Genomic DNA, 19,710 nt, shown 5'->3' with positions numbered 1-19,710 from the left:
TGCATGTTTATTATCTAAATTACTCAAATATAAAAAACAAAACAAAAAAAAACGTTTTGTACACTAAACATTTGAGCAAACATCACAATATAACATCCAATAGAGGGTAAATCAGAGATAAACAATACAAAATCAAACAAAAACATAGGTAATGTGTATTTCTTGGTCCTTAGTGCTATATTCCATAATATAGTTCAGAAAGAAATATTAATAGAAGTACAACATATGCTTGTTACATTTACAATGAGAAGTAGCAGTTTGTAGTTAACTTGAAAAAACTCCCACTTTATATTATAATTTATTTTATCCAGTATATTGCATGAGACACCACTTTTTATTTATAATTGTGGGTGTATGAATAAGTAAATAGTTTTGATCATTATACATTGGAACATAATGCATAACATAATGACTGTGAACATCATTTAATTTGATATTAAGTAATATGACATCATTTATGTACAATTTATTTCATGAGTCAAATGTGCAAAATTAAAAATTAACAACTTATATGGTAAAAGTAGCAGCTGAAGTTATTTGAGCCATAATGTAGTGCAGTAAATCAGTATGTTCCATTAATGGTCTTAAAAATTGGTCAAAATGCTAGAATTTATTGCAAGCTTCCTTGTTTTATCTTGATAAATTTTTTGAGATTTTATTCAGATTTTATGGGAATGGGGACTGTTTTTTTATGGTGTTTTTTTAATGTTTCATCATTTTGAAGGGAATTTATAGAGATGTAGTGGAGTTTTTCTTTGAGGAAAGAAACAGTTGCAAGAATTTCTGGAAGAAGGGTGTAGAAACTCATGCGTTCTTTCGCTGCTCAGACTCTCTCAAGTTACCTCGGAAGAGATCCCGTATCTTAAGTAGAGGATCGTCTTTTAGGTATACACTTAAACCTGTCATGATGGGTCATTGCATTTTTTGACTCTCATTCAAAGTATATTGTGAATTTATGTTATTAAGTTTGGTATCAAACTGTATATTATAATTCAAATTTTTATATTGTACATTATTTAATATATTTTATTTCTTAATTTAAAAGTAAATATTTCAATAAACATGCCTAAACATTGATTTTTGTGTGTCTCTGCAAAGGAGTCTTTAGAGAGTTTGAAATTTCATATTTGTTTAGAGCCAAATACAGCTCAGTTACTAAAGTTGATGAATTATAATGAAATCCTATATTATTGAAATTTCTTAAGAATTAGCAACCTACAACAAGCAGCAACCAAGTATAAAGGTCATAATAACAAGAAGATATTATTGTTTTTTTATTTACTTTTCTATGTTTTAAGAAAAAATAAGTTTAATAACTTATTTGTAAACAGTAATAACGTATATACATATAGAATGTATAATAATTGAAATGTGACTGTATTTTATAAAATACAAGTCCACTAAAACACAGCCCAAAACAGGTGACTTTCTGTAGGTCATTTTTATATTTTTAGATATGGTAACGAGAGTGCACATGTGCTGCACCACTGTAAGTTCTATCAGGTTAGCTAGCATTGGCTGAAAGGTCACTATAATAAAATTAAAGATGTGTTGTTTGTTATGATGTTTAAACTATTTAGAATAACTATTTTTATTTTTGGGGTATAATTTACAATCATTCAAGAAACAAAAAAGCAGAATTTATATTCTAATTTTATATAGTGACTACAAGACTGGTCAAATCTATAGAACACATACCAAGATTCCAATTCAGTAGCAAAAATAATGTAAAGCTCCTTCTTTAAAAACGTTTGATAATTATCCAGAGGTTATAAATATTTCATATGCGAAATCTGAAATCTTAAAATGAAAATTACTCTGCATTCTGAAAGAAAAATAATTTATGAGAAATTTTTTAATTGAAATATCTTAATACTTAATTTAAAAAACCTGATGATTCTTTTATGAAAGCCTTGTATTTATTACCAATAACATGCAAAATTTTGTAAATATATGCATACCAGGGGAGTAGATCCTGGGGGATGGGGGATACATCCCTCTTCATTTTAGGTGGGGGGTATGGTGCATACAATCATCCCCCCTACAGTTTGGTCTGTTGAATTGTTTTATTGCATCACAGGCCTACAAATTGTGTGTTTGTTCTTGTGATTCTCGTGTTCTTACCAATCGAATTACATAATTAGGCCTAGATGTAGGCTTTTTCAGTAGCCGAAATGTACATCTTTATATAGGCTTGCTTCTAAGCTTTTCGATCTAAGCGATAGTTTGTAAGTATCAGTCAGTAGGCCTAAGTATACATGCAAAGCTTGCAAGCACTATCACAAAATCTACCTACGTCTTGTACGTAGTGTAAGATTAAGTAAAGTTTTCTTCATAACAGATTTAACAGAGCATGAAATTCGAAAATGTTACTTCCAAGCGTAAACTCCTGTGATCTAGATCTGGCAGACCATTTGTAGCTTGTAGCTGCATCAATCTTATGTGTATATTGTGCGGTTTTCCAACGCCATTTGTTCTTATGCATGTCTAGCCAGTTTTATTGTCGAACGCCTTACTCTCCTTAGCTGCCGAATCCACTGACCATAGTGTATGTTTAGTGTACAGTTAACGACAGGTTCGGGCCGTTCGGATCCAGATGCTCTCTACATCACCCCCCTCTGCTCCCTCTAGTCTGAGTCTCGATTTTACAACAGGGCTCATTAGACCTGTGTTTGTGGCCCTCATTAATCCATGAAATTTCAGATTATCACTGCCCTCTAATAAAGTGCTGGTGCTTTATGGTAAAAGAACAATATATTCTCTTATCACAGATAGTAAAAATATTGTATTTTCTTTTATAATTAGAACTCTAAAGGAGCAATTTCAACTGCCTGAAGACTCTACTCGAATTGTATTGGTAGTTTTTGTTTAGGTGTTTTTATTTAATAGATGTGCTTATAGACATTATATCACAACATGTTTGCCTTTTAATGAGCTTTAACAGGAATATAATATATTTGTGATTGTTTAAGTATTTATCGATAAACTTGCAATTACTTGTTTTGTAACTAGCACACATTATTGTCCCAGCGATGCCCAGGTGGTGGTCAGTCAGCTCGGTAGTCACTGTGGGGTTTGTGTGTTTGACTTAAATACATTGTACAGTTAAGTCCTACTTCCATTCTGTTATATCTTCGTTCGTTGTACATTAGAGTTTTTCAATAAAGACTGTATTTTATACTGTTGAGTCATCTGGCAAACAGATTCCAATTATGACAAGCATCGTCTGAAACTTTCCGATATTAGACAGTTCTGCATGCCAGTTACTAGTACTACAAGTGACAATGCAGATGTAGATAATTCAACAACCTCAAGCAAAGGAATAGAAACTTGCCATACAGAAGAAATACCATGTTCATCAGAGGACGAGTCTGAAAATGCTTGTGCAACTATTGCACATCATGAACCACCAGATAGTTGTGAAACAAGTTTGTGCAGTAATAGAAAATCTGACACTCCACAGATACAGTGTGGAAAGCCATATCATCCAGATGCACAACTAATACCATGACAGAAAACAAAATCTCAAAATATCAACTTCCAGGGCAAGTGGTTTGATGAGTTCCCATGGCTGCACTTCGACAATCAGACTCAAAAAGTCACATGCTTTCATTGTGCCACGGTAGGAAATAGAGGCCTTTTTACAGGGAAATTGGAAAGGCCAGTGGAGTATACCTTCATGTCTACTGGATTTTTCAACTGGAAAAAGGCAAAACAGAAATTCAACAAACACCAATCCTCCTCTTAGCACAGATTTGCTATATCTCCAGAAGCTTGTGAATGTGTTCGATATTCTATCCAGTGGGTACATGAACTTGGTGTTTTGCTTCAGAGGTCAGGCAAATACAAGACAATCTTTGAAAATATTGTATCGTCAGACAGCCACAATGGTCCAGTTAAATACATCTGCCCACTATGTCCAACATGCTGGTTGTGTTGCATATCTGCAATTACATGTGCTAATGATCACTACAGTGACATTGTTGATTGTTTGTCTGAATTAGCAAATGAAAAATCAGATTTAGCAGTGAAAGCACGAGGTCTGCTGGACAGATTTGACAAATGAAAGACAGTTTTAGGATTGTTGATGGCTCAGCATCCATTAGCTGCATTAGAGGAACTAAACCATGCATTCCAAGTAAAATTAGCAACAGTATCTGGCATGATTGAAGCATCTGCAATGACAGTTGAGCAATTGAGAGTATTGCAAACAGAGGAAAATTACAACAAGATATTTGATGAAGCTGAGAAAAAGATAACTTCACTAGATCTGGTGCCTATTGAACTACCACGCATTTGCAGACCCCCCAGAAGGATCACAGGTGATGGCTCAGCACACTATTCTGCAACAGCTAGAGATTACTACAGAAGCAAATATTTTGAATTTGTGGACACAGTCATAGAACATCTGATCACTAGATTCAATGCAGACAACAATGACTTGAGGCAATATCTGGCACTTGAGAACATGATCACGTCTGGCAAGATTGACAACTCAGTTATAAACTTCTATCCAGAAATCTCTGCACAATGGCTCGAGTTTCAGTTGCCCATGTTCAAAGGAACAACAAAAGCAGATGTTTAGTGAAGTGTTTCTTCTCATGAAAATTTTGCTTGTATGTCCAGTATCCAGCTGCAAATGTGAATGCAGCTTTTCTGCATTAAGATGGTTGAACACGTGGTTAAGGTCAACTATGTCTCAGTGCCACCTCAACCACGTGGCGGTTTGTCACACTCACAAAGATGAGGTCGACAAGATAAATATAGAAGATCTTATGAAAGAATTCATAAACAGATCATCACAAAGAAGGTCTACGTTTGGGAACATGTAGACTAGAGGACTAAATGAATCTTATTTCAATGAAAAGTATGAATAATTATGCGCTACATTGTATTGATGTGTAATTTTAAAGAGTTTGCAAAGACACTTTAATTATTTTTATTAAACAACGAACAGTTTTTCAGTAGATATAACCTTATCAAGGGTAATTACTAATTTTATTAATATTTGAAAACGTAATTCATGCAATGAAAGTTATTAGTAACCTTGTCAGGTATAATGGCCATCTTTTATACTGTGTAGTGTGCAGGAATAAATTTATATGGCAGTTAATTTGTGACACATTTGTCTTTATTCTATTAATATTTTGAAAACTGTTCACAACACTTCACTTATACAAACCTACATGGAAGCCTTGAAGTATTGTGGCAACAAGATTACTCTGTGACTGCATGTTTACAGCTTTCAGGTTTGTGTAATCAGAGATTACCAATTTGCAAATTGAACAGTCCACATAAGTGGTTGCAAAAATCATCCCCCTCATCGGGTGTAAAACATCTACACCCCTGATGCATACATTATCAAATTTCGTAGTATAATTACTTTCATTGATACTTTCATAGTTGCAAGCTGTGTGGATTCAACCCAATTCATAATGAAAAGGTTGGCTTAATTCTGCATAATGTGTTAATTATATTTACTGATAACTAATAAGTGATTAATGAGGAAACTGAGCTATTTAGAAACTGAGTTACCAGTAACTTAAACTCTTGGGAGAATCATTAACCTTTTTTATCCTAGGGTCCAGTATGACCAGGTGGTTAGTGTGCTCAGTTCATAATGTGAAGGTCGTGGATTCAAATCTCCCATCCCACCAAACATGCTTGCCCTTTCAGCCTTGGGGCATTATAATGTGATGGTCAGTCCAACTATTCATTGGTAAAATAGTAGTCCAACAGTAGCTGGTGGGTGGTGGTGACTAGCTGCTTTACCTCTTGTTTCACATTGCTAAATTAGTGATAGCTAGTGCAGATAGCCCTCATGTAGCTTTGCACAAAATTCAAAAATATTTTTATCCAAGTTTTTAACAAGTGGCATTTATGCATGTACATACATATCTCTCTCTGTGATCGTGTGCATGATTAGTAACACAGGATGATATGTGGAGGAGGTTTAATAACTTGTTCATGATTAATGAGTCCTCCTGACCTGCTATTTCCAACATGAAATAAAATATTCAGCTGTAGCATCTTAAAAATAACAAAGTAGGAGTAATTTTCTGATTTGAATTATTATTTAAATTAAGATCCAGTGTTAAAATGTATATAAATTGAAATAACATACATATATATGTCTATATAATAAGAACTTTTTGTCTTGTCTTTAAAATAGTTACCTACCAAGAGAATTCACTTTCATAATATTATGTGAAGTAGGTTTAAAAGATATCCTTATTAATATGTTTACAAATACATTTTATTAGAAATACCTAATATCTTTATTGTCAGTTAGAAAAAGTATTGTAAATAAAGCAATTATTGGAAAGCAAGAAACAAATGTAAAAAGTAGATCCTTTAAAACTGCTTTGAAATAGAAATTTTCTTCCAAATGTTTCATCTGTCAATTATTTGAATTTGTTTGGAATAAATTTGTATATTAGTTTTCTCCCCATATTAGTTAAGATTCACTACCTGAGTGGATATATACTTTGTAAAGGCTGGTAGACACTGGTTATCTGGATTTTAATTCAAATTCTGAAACATTTCAATTGTTTGTAATATGTCCGTAGGTACAGAGGCCGAACCCAGAAAGAGATTGCCGAATTTGTGCATGAAAATTGTATTAGACGTCGTCCATTTCAAAGGTAGGACATCCACATTTTTGTGTTTCTGCTCTAAATATTATAATTTTATAAGAAGAAATTTTGTTTTACTTTAAATTGTCAGGGTCAGACAGTAAGTTTTGTTGTGTAATGAGTTAACCATACCACTCATCACAAAAAATAAGTGTGTGCTTACTGAAAAGTTTTCTTGGACTTTTATCCATATTGATAAATATTAGGTAGAAATTAGGTAGCAGTGTATGTATTACGTATTTCCTAATGTTATCTTATTACAGTAAGAATCAGCAAATCATTTAACATTAAGTAACATAAATAATAAACAAATGGTAGATAAAATTAGGAAGTATAAAAAAAATAGTTAGAAATGAGTCTTCAGCCACTCAGCTCTCATTTACACGTATTAATTAACATATAAAAGCAGGAAGGCCAGTTTTTCCTCCAAAGAGTAATTTGTACCTTTTTTGCACTTTTATCATCTTTTACTGTTACATATTGTATTTTGTATCTATTCCTTTTTTAATATATAAACATTTTTTGAAAACAAATCTCCTGGAGAAGAATTTAAAAATGACATGGCCAAAGCAATTAAATTCATTATATTAAATATTTTTTACATTTTTGTGGAAGAACTTGGATTTTGCTTGTTTATTTTACTAAAATTATGAGATTACCAAAAATATAGATCAGAAGAATATTCTGAGAAAAAAAAATTAATTAACTTTATTGGAAATAGAAAGGGTCAAAGTGCATATACCATAACCTTTTTTTAAAGTTATATTAAAAAAAGTAATTAAACTACTTTATTATCAGTGTATGTTAATAAATCTTGCATCAAAATATAGTTTATAATTCAAATTTTTACATTATCTAAGTTTTGGATTCTTCATTTCAAAAGGAAATAATTAAATAAATCCTTAATCAGCAGGTATGAGTCACATGATATAGTGGTACCTCAACTTTTCATTTATAGATTTTTTTTTAACTTTTATTATAAGTGCTTCAAATTGTTCCACTAATTATTAACATATACAGAACATAAAATTTTAACATTTTCTTATTTTACAGAGGTATCAAATATATTTGTTAAACTCGTGTGGCATTCTCCTCCCATATTCTCTGCCTTTTAAATAATGTATTAAAACTTGTTGATAGTTTAGTTAGAAATCTAGATAAGGTGTAGTAATTTTGGAGCATTCTCCTCTTGTGCCTGACATATTCATTGTGTTCTAAAATGCACATTTTAAAGTATTATTATTAATTTTGAACAACCAACATAGTGAAAATTAATTAGATTTATGAAATCATGCACCTGAATGCACACAATAAAGGCTTCATAATTCCACAGGTAAATATTTCATTAAAAAAATATAATTTTTTTGTCTAACCCATTTGTAATGTCTGCCAAAAGTTTGTCAAAATTGTACTACTAAAAACTACATTATAGCTATCCATTTTATGTTCTCAAGAAATAATCAAAATATTTTAATGAAAAAAACTGCTATATTTGTTATTTTTCTTTGGGATACTAGTTTTTTCGTAATGTTAATTTCTTTTAGACACAGAACTACATGTAATTTGGAGCTAGAATGAAGTTTATTTTGTATTTCAGTTTGAATTATGTCTTTATATATATTTTGAGTGCAGTGTTATAGCTATCCATTTTATGTTCTCAAGAAATAATCAAAATATTTTAATGAAAAAAACTGCTATATTTGTTATTTTTCTTTGGGATACTAGTTTTTCAGAATGTTAATTTCTTTTAGACACAGAACTACATGTAATTTGGAGCTAGAATGAAGTTTATTTTGTATTTCAGTTTGAATTATGTCTTTATGTATATTTTGAGTGCAGTGTTTCTTGTTTACAACAATCTAATATATATATAAAATAGTAATGTATATGGAGCATGGCAAACTTTTTAAACTTTATTAAATTATGCAAAAATAAAATTAGGGGTAGGGATGCATGAGCAGTGCATTCATATGCATAAAGGAGAGATAGGTGTAGATAGTATTACACATTGCAAAAGGAGAAGTATTTGGGGAATGAGTCTATTCTGAGCCCCATTTCAGACAGCAGTGTTTGTGTTAAGATATTGTGTGTAAATTTCTTCATTTTTTTTTATAGACACAGTGCCAGTCCTGTTACCCTCTTGAGTTTTAATACTTGTCCCTGATACATGTGTTTTGAAAGTACCACAAGATATGGTGTCTTTTACTGTGATGCTTTAAATTTTGATATGAGACTTCTTTTGTTTTATACGGTCACAAGTTTTTGTAGTTAAAATAGGTTTAGAAACATTTAGAAAAATAATAAGTATTAGGGTCATTCAAGCTACTAATGGGGAAACATTAAATTTGAAGTATCTTATTTAATCCTTCTTAGTGTTTTTATTGTGAAACCTAGTGCAATTTTTATGAACAAAGATTAAGAGCTGAGCACCAAAAAGAAAGAAATGTTATAATATTTTTGAAATGCATTTATTCCAGTAGTTATTCTTTATAGTATTTGTATATTGGCATTTACTAACATTATCTTTCAATCTTATGTTACTTGCAGATCCTCTAGTTTCCGGATCCAAAGCACATCTCATGGAAGTGTAGGGAGTTCTGTTTCTGAACACCCACTCCTTTCTGTCTCTAGTGACCAGTCCTATGGCTCTGTGGTACTGGATGATAGTAGGCCAGTCTTTGCTGCATCAGAATCTAAATGTACATCTGATTCTCAGGCAAGTTCTCCAGTAACAACCCAGGAGCCTAACCAAATGACCATCAATGGGTTATTGTACAACAAAGCAGAGGAGAAGCCATCTAGAAAGATGGGCTTCTCAACAGGTTTGAGGTCCTCAAACTTGGAGTATGACAAGGTAGACTTGTACAGTCCTGATGCTTTTGACCACAATGCTGATGATAACATATCACATGATTCCTATCACTTAGATGAACATGTTGTAAATGAAGACACGAGTAGGGAACACACTTATAAAGATAATGTCAGGTACACCTCAGTGAATAACACTGGGTATGGTTCAGAAGATAATTTAGTAAAAGATGATGTGTTTTGTTCAGAAGATGATAACATTAAAAGTAATTTTGAGTATAGTTTAGAAGTTTCATCTGATTCATATAAAAAGGTTGAAGGGAAAGCAGCAGTACCACAAAATGATGGACCAATTGAAATAGGGAATATCTTTCCAGGTAATGATACAAATGTCTATAAAGCTGGAGCTACTGAGAGGGAAAATAATAATAATGTTGAAATTTCTTACTTACAACATGGATATTACTTGCCTGCAGAGAATGCACAACATAAAGTTGAAAAACCTCAGCAATCAAACTTGAAACTTAAAAATGAACATGATGATATACAGTATGCGAGTCCTAAACTCTATACACATGCTCATAAATCAAGCTCTTCCAGCAGTAGTAGTAGTAGCAATAATAGTGATGACTCTCCTAGGTCTATCGATGTTGTGTGTAATAACCAGCTTCTAGCTGTAGGAAATATTTCATCTCAAGATGATTCAGTTGATGGGGAACTATTGGGAGAAATTCTGAAAAACATGAGAAATAAATCTAACTTAAGTGACTCCCCTGAAGTAAACAGAGAGGAAGTAGATGTACATTTAAAGACTAAAAATGAAAATGTCACTACAGTAAATGAGACACCTTATCAGGAAAATGTGGAGACTGTTTTTAATGATAGTGACCTTATGACATATCATCTAGATAGAAACCCCTGGAAAGAACCAGATTTATCTGTAGATAGATTAAAAAGCGATGCTTTAGAAACTGAGGTACATGCATCAAACATTAAAAGTTCTACATCACCAGCTGGAATGTTTGATGGAAAGTTTTACAAGAACCAGTTGAATCTTACTGAAGACCTCTTGAAAGATGAGAGTTACAAATCTTCAAAGACTGAGAAAGATACTTTTTCACTTGAGCTTGAACACAGCACAAAAAGTATAGAAATGCCTCCAAAATGTCCTTTTGGTCAGGGAGATGTTTTATCTGGTGCTCCAACTCACAGCATTGAAAGTACATCAGCAATGATAGAAGCCACTCAGCCAGAATTTGATAAGGGTATTGGAATATTGGAGAAGGCTGATGATAAAGAACTTTGCATGAAAAATGACTCTAACCATGACAAAGCAGATACATCAAGTCAAGATGATGAAAGTACAAGTGATACCTCTTCTACAGGAGAAGCAGTACAGTCAACACATAGTAGTTGCTCTGAAAAATCGCTTCATTTAAGTGACTCTCGCTTTCAAGAAATTAACCTTTTCTTATCTGAAGAGGACCTTAATTTTGAAGATGGAGATAGTAAGTCTGAAGACCATTATGTTGAATCTGTATTTTTGGAAATAAATCAGCATCGAAAAGAATTGGTGCAACCACCTGTTTTTTCTACACATGATAACAACACGTCTTCTTGCACAAGTAGTGCAGAAAATAGTTCAGTTGAAAACATGAGTCTCCATGAGGATATGGAAATTTTAGAGGATATTATAGGAAAAACAGAAATAATTTTTGATGAGGATGAGATAGCACAAAATGCTGAAGGTTTTTACTCCTGTAGCTCTCCCCACTTAGGACAAAATGCACATGCTACACCCAGACATCGCACATGTTTAGAGGTAGAAGTAACCAATGGAAAAATTAGTGAGTTTTCAGCTTGTTCTGAAGGAAGAGTCAGTCAAAGGTCATGTTGAACAAGAAATCAAGTTGTGTGATACTTTAGAACAATTTTATTTTGGAAAACAAAAATTTCCCAAAAATAATGCACAATTTAACAGCAATACTAAGAGATTTTTATACGTTTTTTTTATGATCATTAGGTATGATGAATAGTAATATATTGTAGGCATTTCTTGTTTTGTGTACTGTAGTTATCGTTTTTTGGGAAAAGTGCCTTCTTATTAAAGTACAAAGGTATTTACATTGTTAAAGTTTGGATGGTCTAAACCACAGAATTGTTCTTTTGTACTTAAGAAAAGATGTTTTTTTTACAGATTACATTTTGTAGAAATTAATTTGTAATACAGAGTTATGATAATTAAATCAGATAAACTTGGTCAGACATCACACAAAAATTAAAACATTTATTTAAAATTACATAATTAATCACTTTATTCTGGTAATAATGCAGTTTTGTTCAACAATTCATGGATTATTGATACTTGATTTTACATGTTTATCTTGATTACTGTTTTTAGTACTAACATCATAAAACTTTGAACACCAAAATTGTGATTGTGAATTAGCAAAATAACATTTTATTATTTTGGTAGTCATAAGCTTATTCTTTTTCCTGTACATAACATACAAAAGTGCCCACTGATACTCTTGTTGGATTATCATACAATAAGTATGTTAATGTAAGCAATATTAATTGAGGCTCCTTTACTGTTAAGCCTCGGCACAGCCAGGTAGTTTGAGTGCTTGACTCGTAATCTGAGGGTCACGGGTTCGAATCCCTGTCACATCAAACACACTCCCCGTTTCATCCATGGGGGAATTACAATGTGCTGGTCAATCCCACTATTCATTGATAAAATAGTGGGCAGTAGGTAGTGATGACTAGGTACCTTTCCTCTAGTATTACATTGCCAAATTAGGGATGGCTAGCACAATAGTTTTGTGAAAAATTAAAAAACAAACAGACCTTTTCTGATAGAATTTTAGTATCAAATTATGTTAATAATATTGAATTTAGTTATCATAAAATATGATTCCATTTATGAAATTCTCTGTTTTTATAGATTATTTTGTTCATTATATGTAATTTTGAGAGTGCACACATAAATATTGTTTTTGTTTCTTTGTAGTCATAGATAGAATATATACATGCATATATATTCTTTTCTTTGTGGTCATAGATAAAATACTTTTTTAACATAAACAATAATACAACTTATTTATGTGTTTTAATACAGTAAAGCCTACAATAAGTAATATGCACATATGATAATAGTTAAATGTTATACTGTTTTTCATAGTTGACCAACATAAAAGCAAACATAGTTCACTGTTGCAATGAAATACTTGTTTTGAAATGTTTTCAGATACTTTTTATTTTTTCTAAACAATTCGTATTTCTGAACATCATTCAATAAAATTATTCAAAAGATTAGTTTTCTGCTAAAATTATGTAATATGAATAACAATAATGTTTGAATGACATTTTGTTCATAGAATTAAAAAAAAACTTGTATTCCTCTGAACTTGCAACCATTTTGCCCACTCCTAACTGTTTGTCATTGACTGAGATTATCTTTTGCCTTTTGGAGTAAAAACGTGATATTAATTACTTAGTAATAAGCATCCCTTAGTCTCTTGTTTGATAGTATGTTGACTTATATGTAGGTTAAGGTTGAATGCTTTGATTTATTGATGAATGAGGAGAAAGTATTTTATAAGATTCTAGAGTAAAGAATTTAGTGATTAATAAAAGTAAAAATGATAACTATGTATGGCTAGTGTCTTGTATAAAATGTCCAATGAAAGATCCTATAACTTGTCATTTTCATAGTAAAAAGTATTAATTCAAGTTTCCTAACAATAATTCATTTCTAGGAAAGCTATTCCAAAGTTTAAAAATTCTGTTAAAGAATTAACTTTTTATACTAAGAGAGCTGACATTATACACTCATAATTTATATTTAGATGTGTAGTGGCATTTCTGTAACGTTTTACTAAGAGAAACATATTCAAACATGTAAAAATTAATTTTGGTTACTTATATCAATGTTATCTAGCCCATCAGGTAATTTTATCTGGCTCCAAATGTTAATTTAGTTGTAATATTTAAGACTATAAGATCTTCCAAAGTGATCAAATCTATAATTTTAATGGGTGAAAATTAGGCCTTGTCTATTTTCATTACTTGTTGTCTGTTCCTTCAATGATCAAAGGTTTGAACATTCTCATTAAATGTTCTGTAATTCATGTACACTTTAGATAAAAGTTTAACTTCTTAAGTCTGTCTTAATTTTTAATTTCTCAAACCAGTCACCATGGGTTTTAATATAAATATTGATAGAAATATATATTTTATCCCAAAATAGATCTTTCATACTAACTTTGTAAGTCAAATATAAGCTTAGAAGCTTGGAAAGTACTTATAGTTTTATATACCAAACCTTTTAATATATCTATTAAAATTTCACAGCAATTTAAAAAGTTGAAAAACATCATGGACATAATTTTCTAGGCAAATATCTAGGCCTATTATATAAAACTAATTCGTTTATATGCCTGTGAATTTGTTGTTTTTAAAAGTTTGTCTTCCATGTATAATTACACACTAAAAGATGTAATTGTTAGTTTATATTAGAAGTGAAGTACAGTTTAGTCTAAGTATTATATAGAATTCTAGTACATCACAATCACTATTTTTGATAAAATTTTGTTTTTGCTTTGTTGTTTATCAAGCATATGAGAAGTTTGAAATAGTATGTGGTAGTATATGTACCACTGAATTAAAATTGAAGATGCAATGAACCTATGTTGCAAAAAATATCAGACAAACAAGACATTTTGTAAAATTATTTACTACAAATTTAAACATTTGATGAAGGATATGTAGGTTACCACATTTGAAGTGCCTATTTTGAACTGTTGTTTAAACACAAATGATACTGAGCATTTCATGTTTGATTTATTCTTACAGTAAGTCTCATTGTGAAGGAATGCCTTGAAAAATTACTACTTAAACTAGCTAGGACACTATAAAGCCTTAAAACTTTCATTTTGTAATAAAAGTGCAATGTGTAAAATAAATTATTTGTATCAGTTTGAGCTTATGTATGTCCAGACTCTTACCTTTATATTTGTTTAGTCTATTGCACTTTTTGTTTGCTTGGTGTGAGTAAATATGCTTTTAATATTACTGCTTAAAATTTCAAAACTAGTGAGACTGACACCTGTTATCTTAAAATTGTGTTTAAAATACACATTATTTCCTTAAACTTTTGCTGCAAAAAGGTAGTTCCTAGTGATAATCCTTTATTTCAAGGACTACAATATGTAATATGTTAAAACATTTTTAGCCTTTGGCTGCTTGATTGCATCAAAGAATGACGTGTTGGTAAAATAAGTGGAATTTGTTTTAATCAAGTGTTTTGATTAATACTTAGCAATCTATAACAATAGTTTTTACATTCAGCCTCTATGTATTTGTGAACTTCACAGATTTCTTTCTTTCTTTCTTTCCATTGTTTTTGGAATTAACTTAATTTTTTGTTTCTTGTTAAGGTTTTTTTTTTGTAAAAAAACGGAACACAAAAAATATTCACATCTGAAATGCTTGGTCTCTACCTTTTGTACTTAGATGACTTTTTTAAAAATTCTGTCAGTTCATGAGATGTTAGGGTTCTGCATTTTTTAAAATTCTGTTTTTGGTAACACTTGAAATAAAAAAAAAATTGGTTGTACTTGAATTGGTGTGGTTGACATTTCATCTTCTTACTTTTAGCTCAATTTTATGTAATAGACTTCTTTAGTAAAATGTATATAACCCAATTCCACTGAATATACATTTGTGTTGTGGACCAAGTTACAATGCAATAACCAGCATTTAACAGTAGCTTGGCCTTAGCATATTTCTTATTGAATCCACTATTGCTTTGTCGTAGTTTAACCAATGTACAGAAGCATAGCTTCATCAACAGACTTCTGTTATGCTTGTCACCACTTTGTAATATGCAACAATCAAAGAATTATTTCATCTCTCCCTTGTTTCTAGCTTCAACTTAAAATTGACACCAGGGGACACTGTTGCTTTTTACTTCCTCCTATATAAGATAACTGATTGGGATGAATAACATATACAGTTGTTTTTAAGAAGTAAAGATTTTAACTGTATTTTTAGTAGAGTTAAGGTGTTTTTTTAATTTTTAAACTTTGGAGAATTATCTTTATAATGAATTGATATCTTGGTATTCAAAGTGAAAGTTATATTTATTTGACATAAAAAGGATATTTTATTTTTAAAATTCATCATTTTAAAATTGTGACTAAATTTATTTTTATGTTGCACATCATGTATGTTTCTCCAGTTATTTTTATTCACTTGTTTTTTATTGTCATTTTATACACTACAAACTGTAATGGTAATGCTTGCATAAGCAAAAAAAATGCATATCTACTGCATTTTTAAGTGATAAGGTATGGTACCATAGTTGAATAAGTGTTGTAAACTTGATTTTCAGTTTTATTTCAGTTGACCATTGTACTGCTTTGTTTTGCTTTAATTGATTACATGAGTATTATCCATTTAATGGACTTTTTTATGGGTGTGAGGTCAATATGAAACTGACATAAGATTGTTCAAAAGTAAGAAAAAGAATAATAATTTTGTCGCTGAATGATTTGATTATAGATTATGAGTTGTATCTACACGCTAAAGTGATCAGTACAAAATTTTCATAATGTATTGCTGTATTTCATCACATTGGTCACATTTCTCTTAATGGAAAATTAAGATTTATTAGTTTTAGTCATTTCATTCCAAATAAGGTTTCAAAAATATTTTTTAGAGAGACTTCACTAGAACTTTGTGTTCCATATGATAATTATACAGTGTTAATAATCTTTGTGAATGTGTTACGTGTAACACTAGATTTATTGAGCATGACTATTAAGGTGGTGTTTTTCTTTCTTTAAGGTTGTTGTTACCTCAGATTACCATATTGAACTTTAAAACACTTCCTGATGACATATATTGCGATTTTATTTTAATTACATAAATGATGTATGTTGCATGTATATTTACAAAGTTGTATTTTGTTATTTTAGTAATACCTGTTCAGATATAATTGTGTATTTAAACTTGATCCACAGTACAATTTCATGTTTAATATCAGTTTAAACAGTTATATGGGAGATAAGAATGGTTTGGATGTACTTATATAGGACATGAAGTAAGCTAGTTTGTAATTTTTTGCCCATAAGCAATATTGTTTAAACTACTTGTTTGTATTTTATAATGCCTGAAATGAAACTTAATCTTGTATGTGTAAGAGAGGTGAGATTTTATGTGGTTGGGATTATTTATCTAGAATAAGAATGTCAAACATGTATGCCCTTGAGTGTGTAGAATAGTAATTCTGTTTCATTTCATTTATTTAATATTTTGAATTTGTACATGGTTATGATATATCAAACAATGGCCATTATAATTCCTGAGATAACATAAAATAACATTACAATCACAACCTGAATAGAATCATTTAACGTGTTGTTGTAGTCAGTAATATAATAATTGTGTTATATTAGACTTTAACTTTTGTTACTTTTAACCTAACCATAGGATCTTAGAATTTGATAAGTGTTTGATGTAGTTCTATTTTTACTTTTATACCTTTATAATATAAAACTTGATATTATTTGTGGATTCAAAGTCTTTTTAAGGTGTAGACACTTACAGTATTGATTGTCAAGATTCTTGATAGAAAGAGTTTGCACACACATGCTAATTAATTTCACATCATTGTTAATGATTATATGTAAAAGGCTGAAATGTTTCTGATTTCTTTTATTAACTATAATGAAGCATCCAAATATAAAACATTTATTTTCTTGTGTTTCCATTTGTTGAATTGCAATAAATATTTACTCAGATTTAATTTTGATGGTAAATTTTAAAATGAACTAGTAATGATGTATATTATAATGATTTTTACTAGTAGTAATTATTTAGTTTTGAAAATGTTCTGCATTCAGTGCAGGTAGACATTGTAAAAAGTACATACCATTCAGAAATGTAATTGGATTTTATTTTGTATCAAAATCATTTTTATTACTTTACACTGCAAACAAAAATATTTGTTAACAAAGATAGCATTAATGTAGTTTGTGAATAAGCAGAAAACCTTATTGCTTGATATTGTATTTGAGAAGTTAATGTGGCATGTTTAGTACAAACAAATTCTTTTAGTTAATACTATTGTAGTGTTTGGTATATTCTAATTGTTTATTTTATTGGTTATTTCTAATATATTATTAAAAGTATAGGCACTAATTGAAATTAAAGGAACACTGTATGAATGAGAAAAATATTTGTGTATGTTTACTGTGAAAATTATGGAAAATCAGAAGTTCTCAGTTTTAGATATCACTGTGTGTGTGGTTTTGTTACATATTCACTTTTAAGACTATTTTTAACTTCAGTTGTTTCTCCATTGACATCAGTAGGAAAAAAAAATTAAAATAACAGTACTTGATGCTAATAATTAGTGTTTGTGTGTTTTGTAGGTAAGGTATATACATTTTAATCTTTATACATATATGTAAGCAATGTATATTAAATTAGTTACACTCATCACTGGGTTGATTTGTAATTTTTATGTAAGTAGGTATAGAAGCTTGCTTTTACCAGTAGTTAACATTAATTGATTGTATTAAAATAAAATATTACATGACATACTTGTTTAATAACCATACCCGTTCAGTAAGATCTTGTCAACACATGGACAAACTTAGGTTAGAGCACACTATATTAAAGTATTTTATTTTGAAGTTACTTTTTTGTTAACTTGAACTATATTAAAAGTGTACTGGCTAATATTGCAACAAAACTTTTTCCAAATGGAGCTGTGAACTATAACTTTAAAGTTATACCCTGAGACCACAGTTCCTTATTTTAAGTACTTAACATTAAGATGCTAAATTTATTGGTGTTTTTGTAATTTGTGTAACCTTTAAACTTTTTTTTAAACTTCTAAAAAGTTAGTAATGCTGTCTGGAATTTAAAGAGTCTTCATTTTTGGTACTTTTAATTGTAGCTGAAAGAATATAAAGGGTGGTGAATAGAATACAATGAATACTGATTAATCCACATGGCAGTGAGTGATAATACAAGTGATGATGTTTGGCTGAAAGTAAAGTAACGATTAAGAAAAACATGTATACTATAAATTATAATGTATGTAATAATGGGCTTGAAGTTAAGTAACAGATTATTTTGTGGATGAACCTGAACATAATATGCAAATACAGAAGGAGGATTAAGAGTATTTATAGACACGTATGAAATAGTCTCCAGTGGTTGAGCAAAGGTGGAGTATCGGAGAGTATTTGTAACTGGGTGTGGAGTTGTCCAGTGTGTAGTTAAAGTATATTGGATAAGGGATAAATATTGAATAATATGTTTGTAAGTATAAAGAATTGATGTGCAATGCTAATAATGAAATACATTTGAGGTGTGAGGAAGTCTAGACTTATTAGAATGGTATTTTTCACAAAAAATAAATTAGTTCAATTTTATTTCTAGTAGATGAGGCAATATTTCTTTCCAAGTTTCACATTTTTTTGTGGTAAGTTGGATGTGTAAATTTAAATACATTTATAAACTTGCATTGATTTTTTGGACAGTCATATGCACTGGTATAGATATGATTTATTTATGATGTTACAGTATTTAAGCACGTAAATTATTGGATTACCAGTAATAGTGAGTAACAGTTCCTGAGAACCTGTGTTCTAGTTAGTTATTATAAATCTTAAGATTTTGATTAGCACAGTAGGTTTTGTAACACTTATGATTCTTATGGAAGCTGATGCAAAATCATTAAATGTTCTTTGTGAAAACTGTTCTTACCATTTGAAAATGTTGCACCCATCAAAAACATGTAAAAACCAAATGAGTTGTAGCTTGATATATATATATATATATATTGTTTGTCATGGAATGTACTTAAAAACAAAATTTTATGATATTTTACAAATTCTTCTTTTGACATTTCTTTAATTGTTTCTTAAATAAAAGTTTGATTTATATGATGCTTGTAATTAAGTATATTTTATGTATAAATAAGAGTACGAGCGTTCCAAATATTTGTGTAAACCGAGTCTGTTCTTCAATTGCCTTCAAATCCCCATGTACCATTTTCTGGATTGTCTGTTTTTGTTTATACTGATAATGAGATCTTATGATGTATGATTTTCAACTAACCTGTTACAAATAAGCTTATGATAAGTTTTTGAAATTTGTTTGGCTGGGATGCTTATATACATTTCACATGTTTGTTATTTACTTTTAGAAGCCCTTAACTATGAGTTTAAGAGTACAAAAAAATTCA

The 19,710-nt window shown here is 30.3% G+C and overlaps 1 protein-coding gene across 5 annotated transcripts in view; it reads left to right on the top strand.

The window, feature by feature from the left end:
• LOC143232587 (uncharacterized) overlaps nucleotides 1-19,463 on the top strand; it is a 69,396-nt gene extending 49,933 nt beyond the window's left edge. For 4 of the 5 annotated variants that reach the window (XM_076468192.1, XM_076468195.1, XM_076468194.1 and 1 more), the window contains 3 exons: nucleotides 725-885; nucleotides 6,570-6,644; nucleotides 9,183-15,069. In XM_076468192.1, coding sequence (XP_076324307.1) covers nucleotides 725-885; nucleotides 6,570-6,644; nucleotides 9,183-11,340 — 2,394 coding nt within the window. In that variant the 3' untranslated portion in view covers nucleotides 11,341-15,069. Of the gene's footprint in view, nucleotides 1-724; nucleotides 886-6,569; nucleotides 6,645-9,182 lie in introns of all 5 variants that reach the window. The other variant, XM_076468193.1, reaches the window with a different exon arrangement.
• Nucleotides 19,464-19,710: the final 247 nt, after the last annotated feature.

The sequence above is a fragment of the Tachypleus tridentatus genome, chromosome 11 (genome assembly GCF_004210375.1).
Source record: "Tachypleus tridentatus isolate NWPU-2018 chromosome 11, ASM421037v1, whole genome shotgun sequence".
Lineage (NCBI taxonomy): Eukaryota > Metazoa > Arthropoda > Merostomata > Xiphosura > Limulidae > Tachypleus > Tachypleus tridentatus.
The sequence above is the reverse complement of the archived record's forward strand: the minus strand, read 5'-3'. Positions and strand labels throughout refer to the sequence as shown.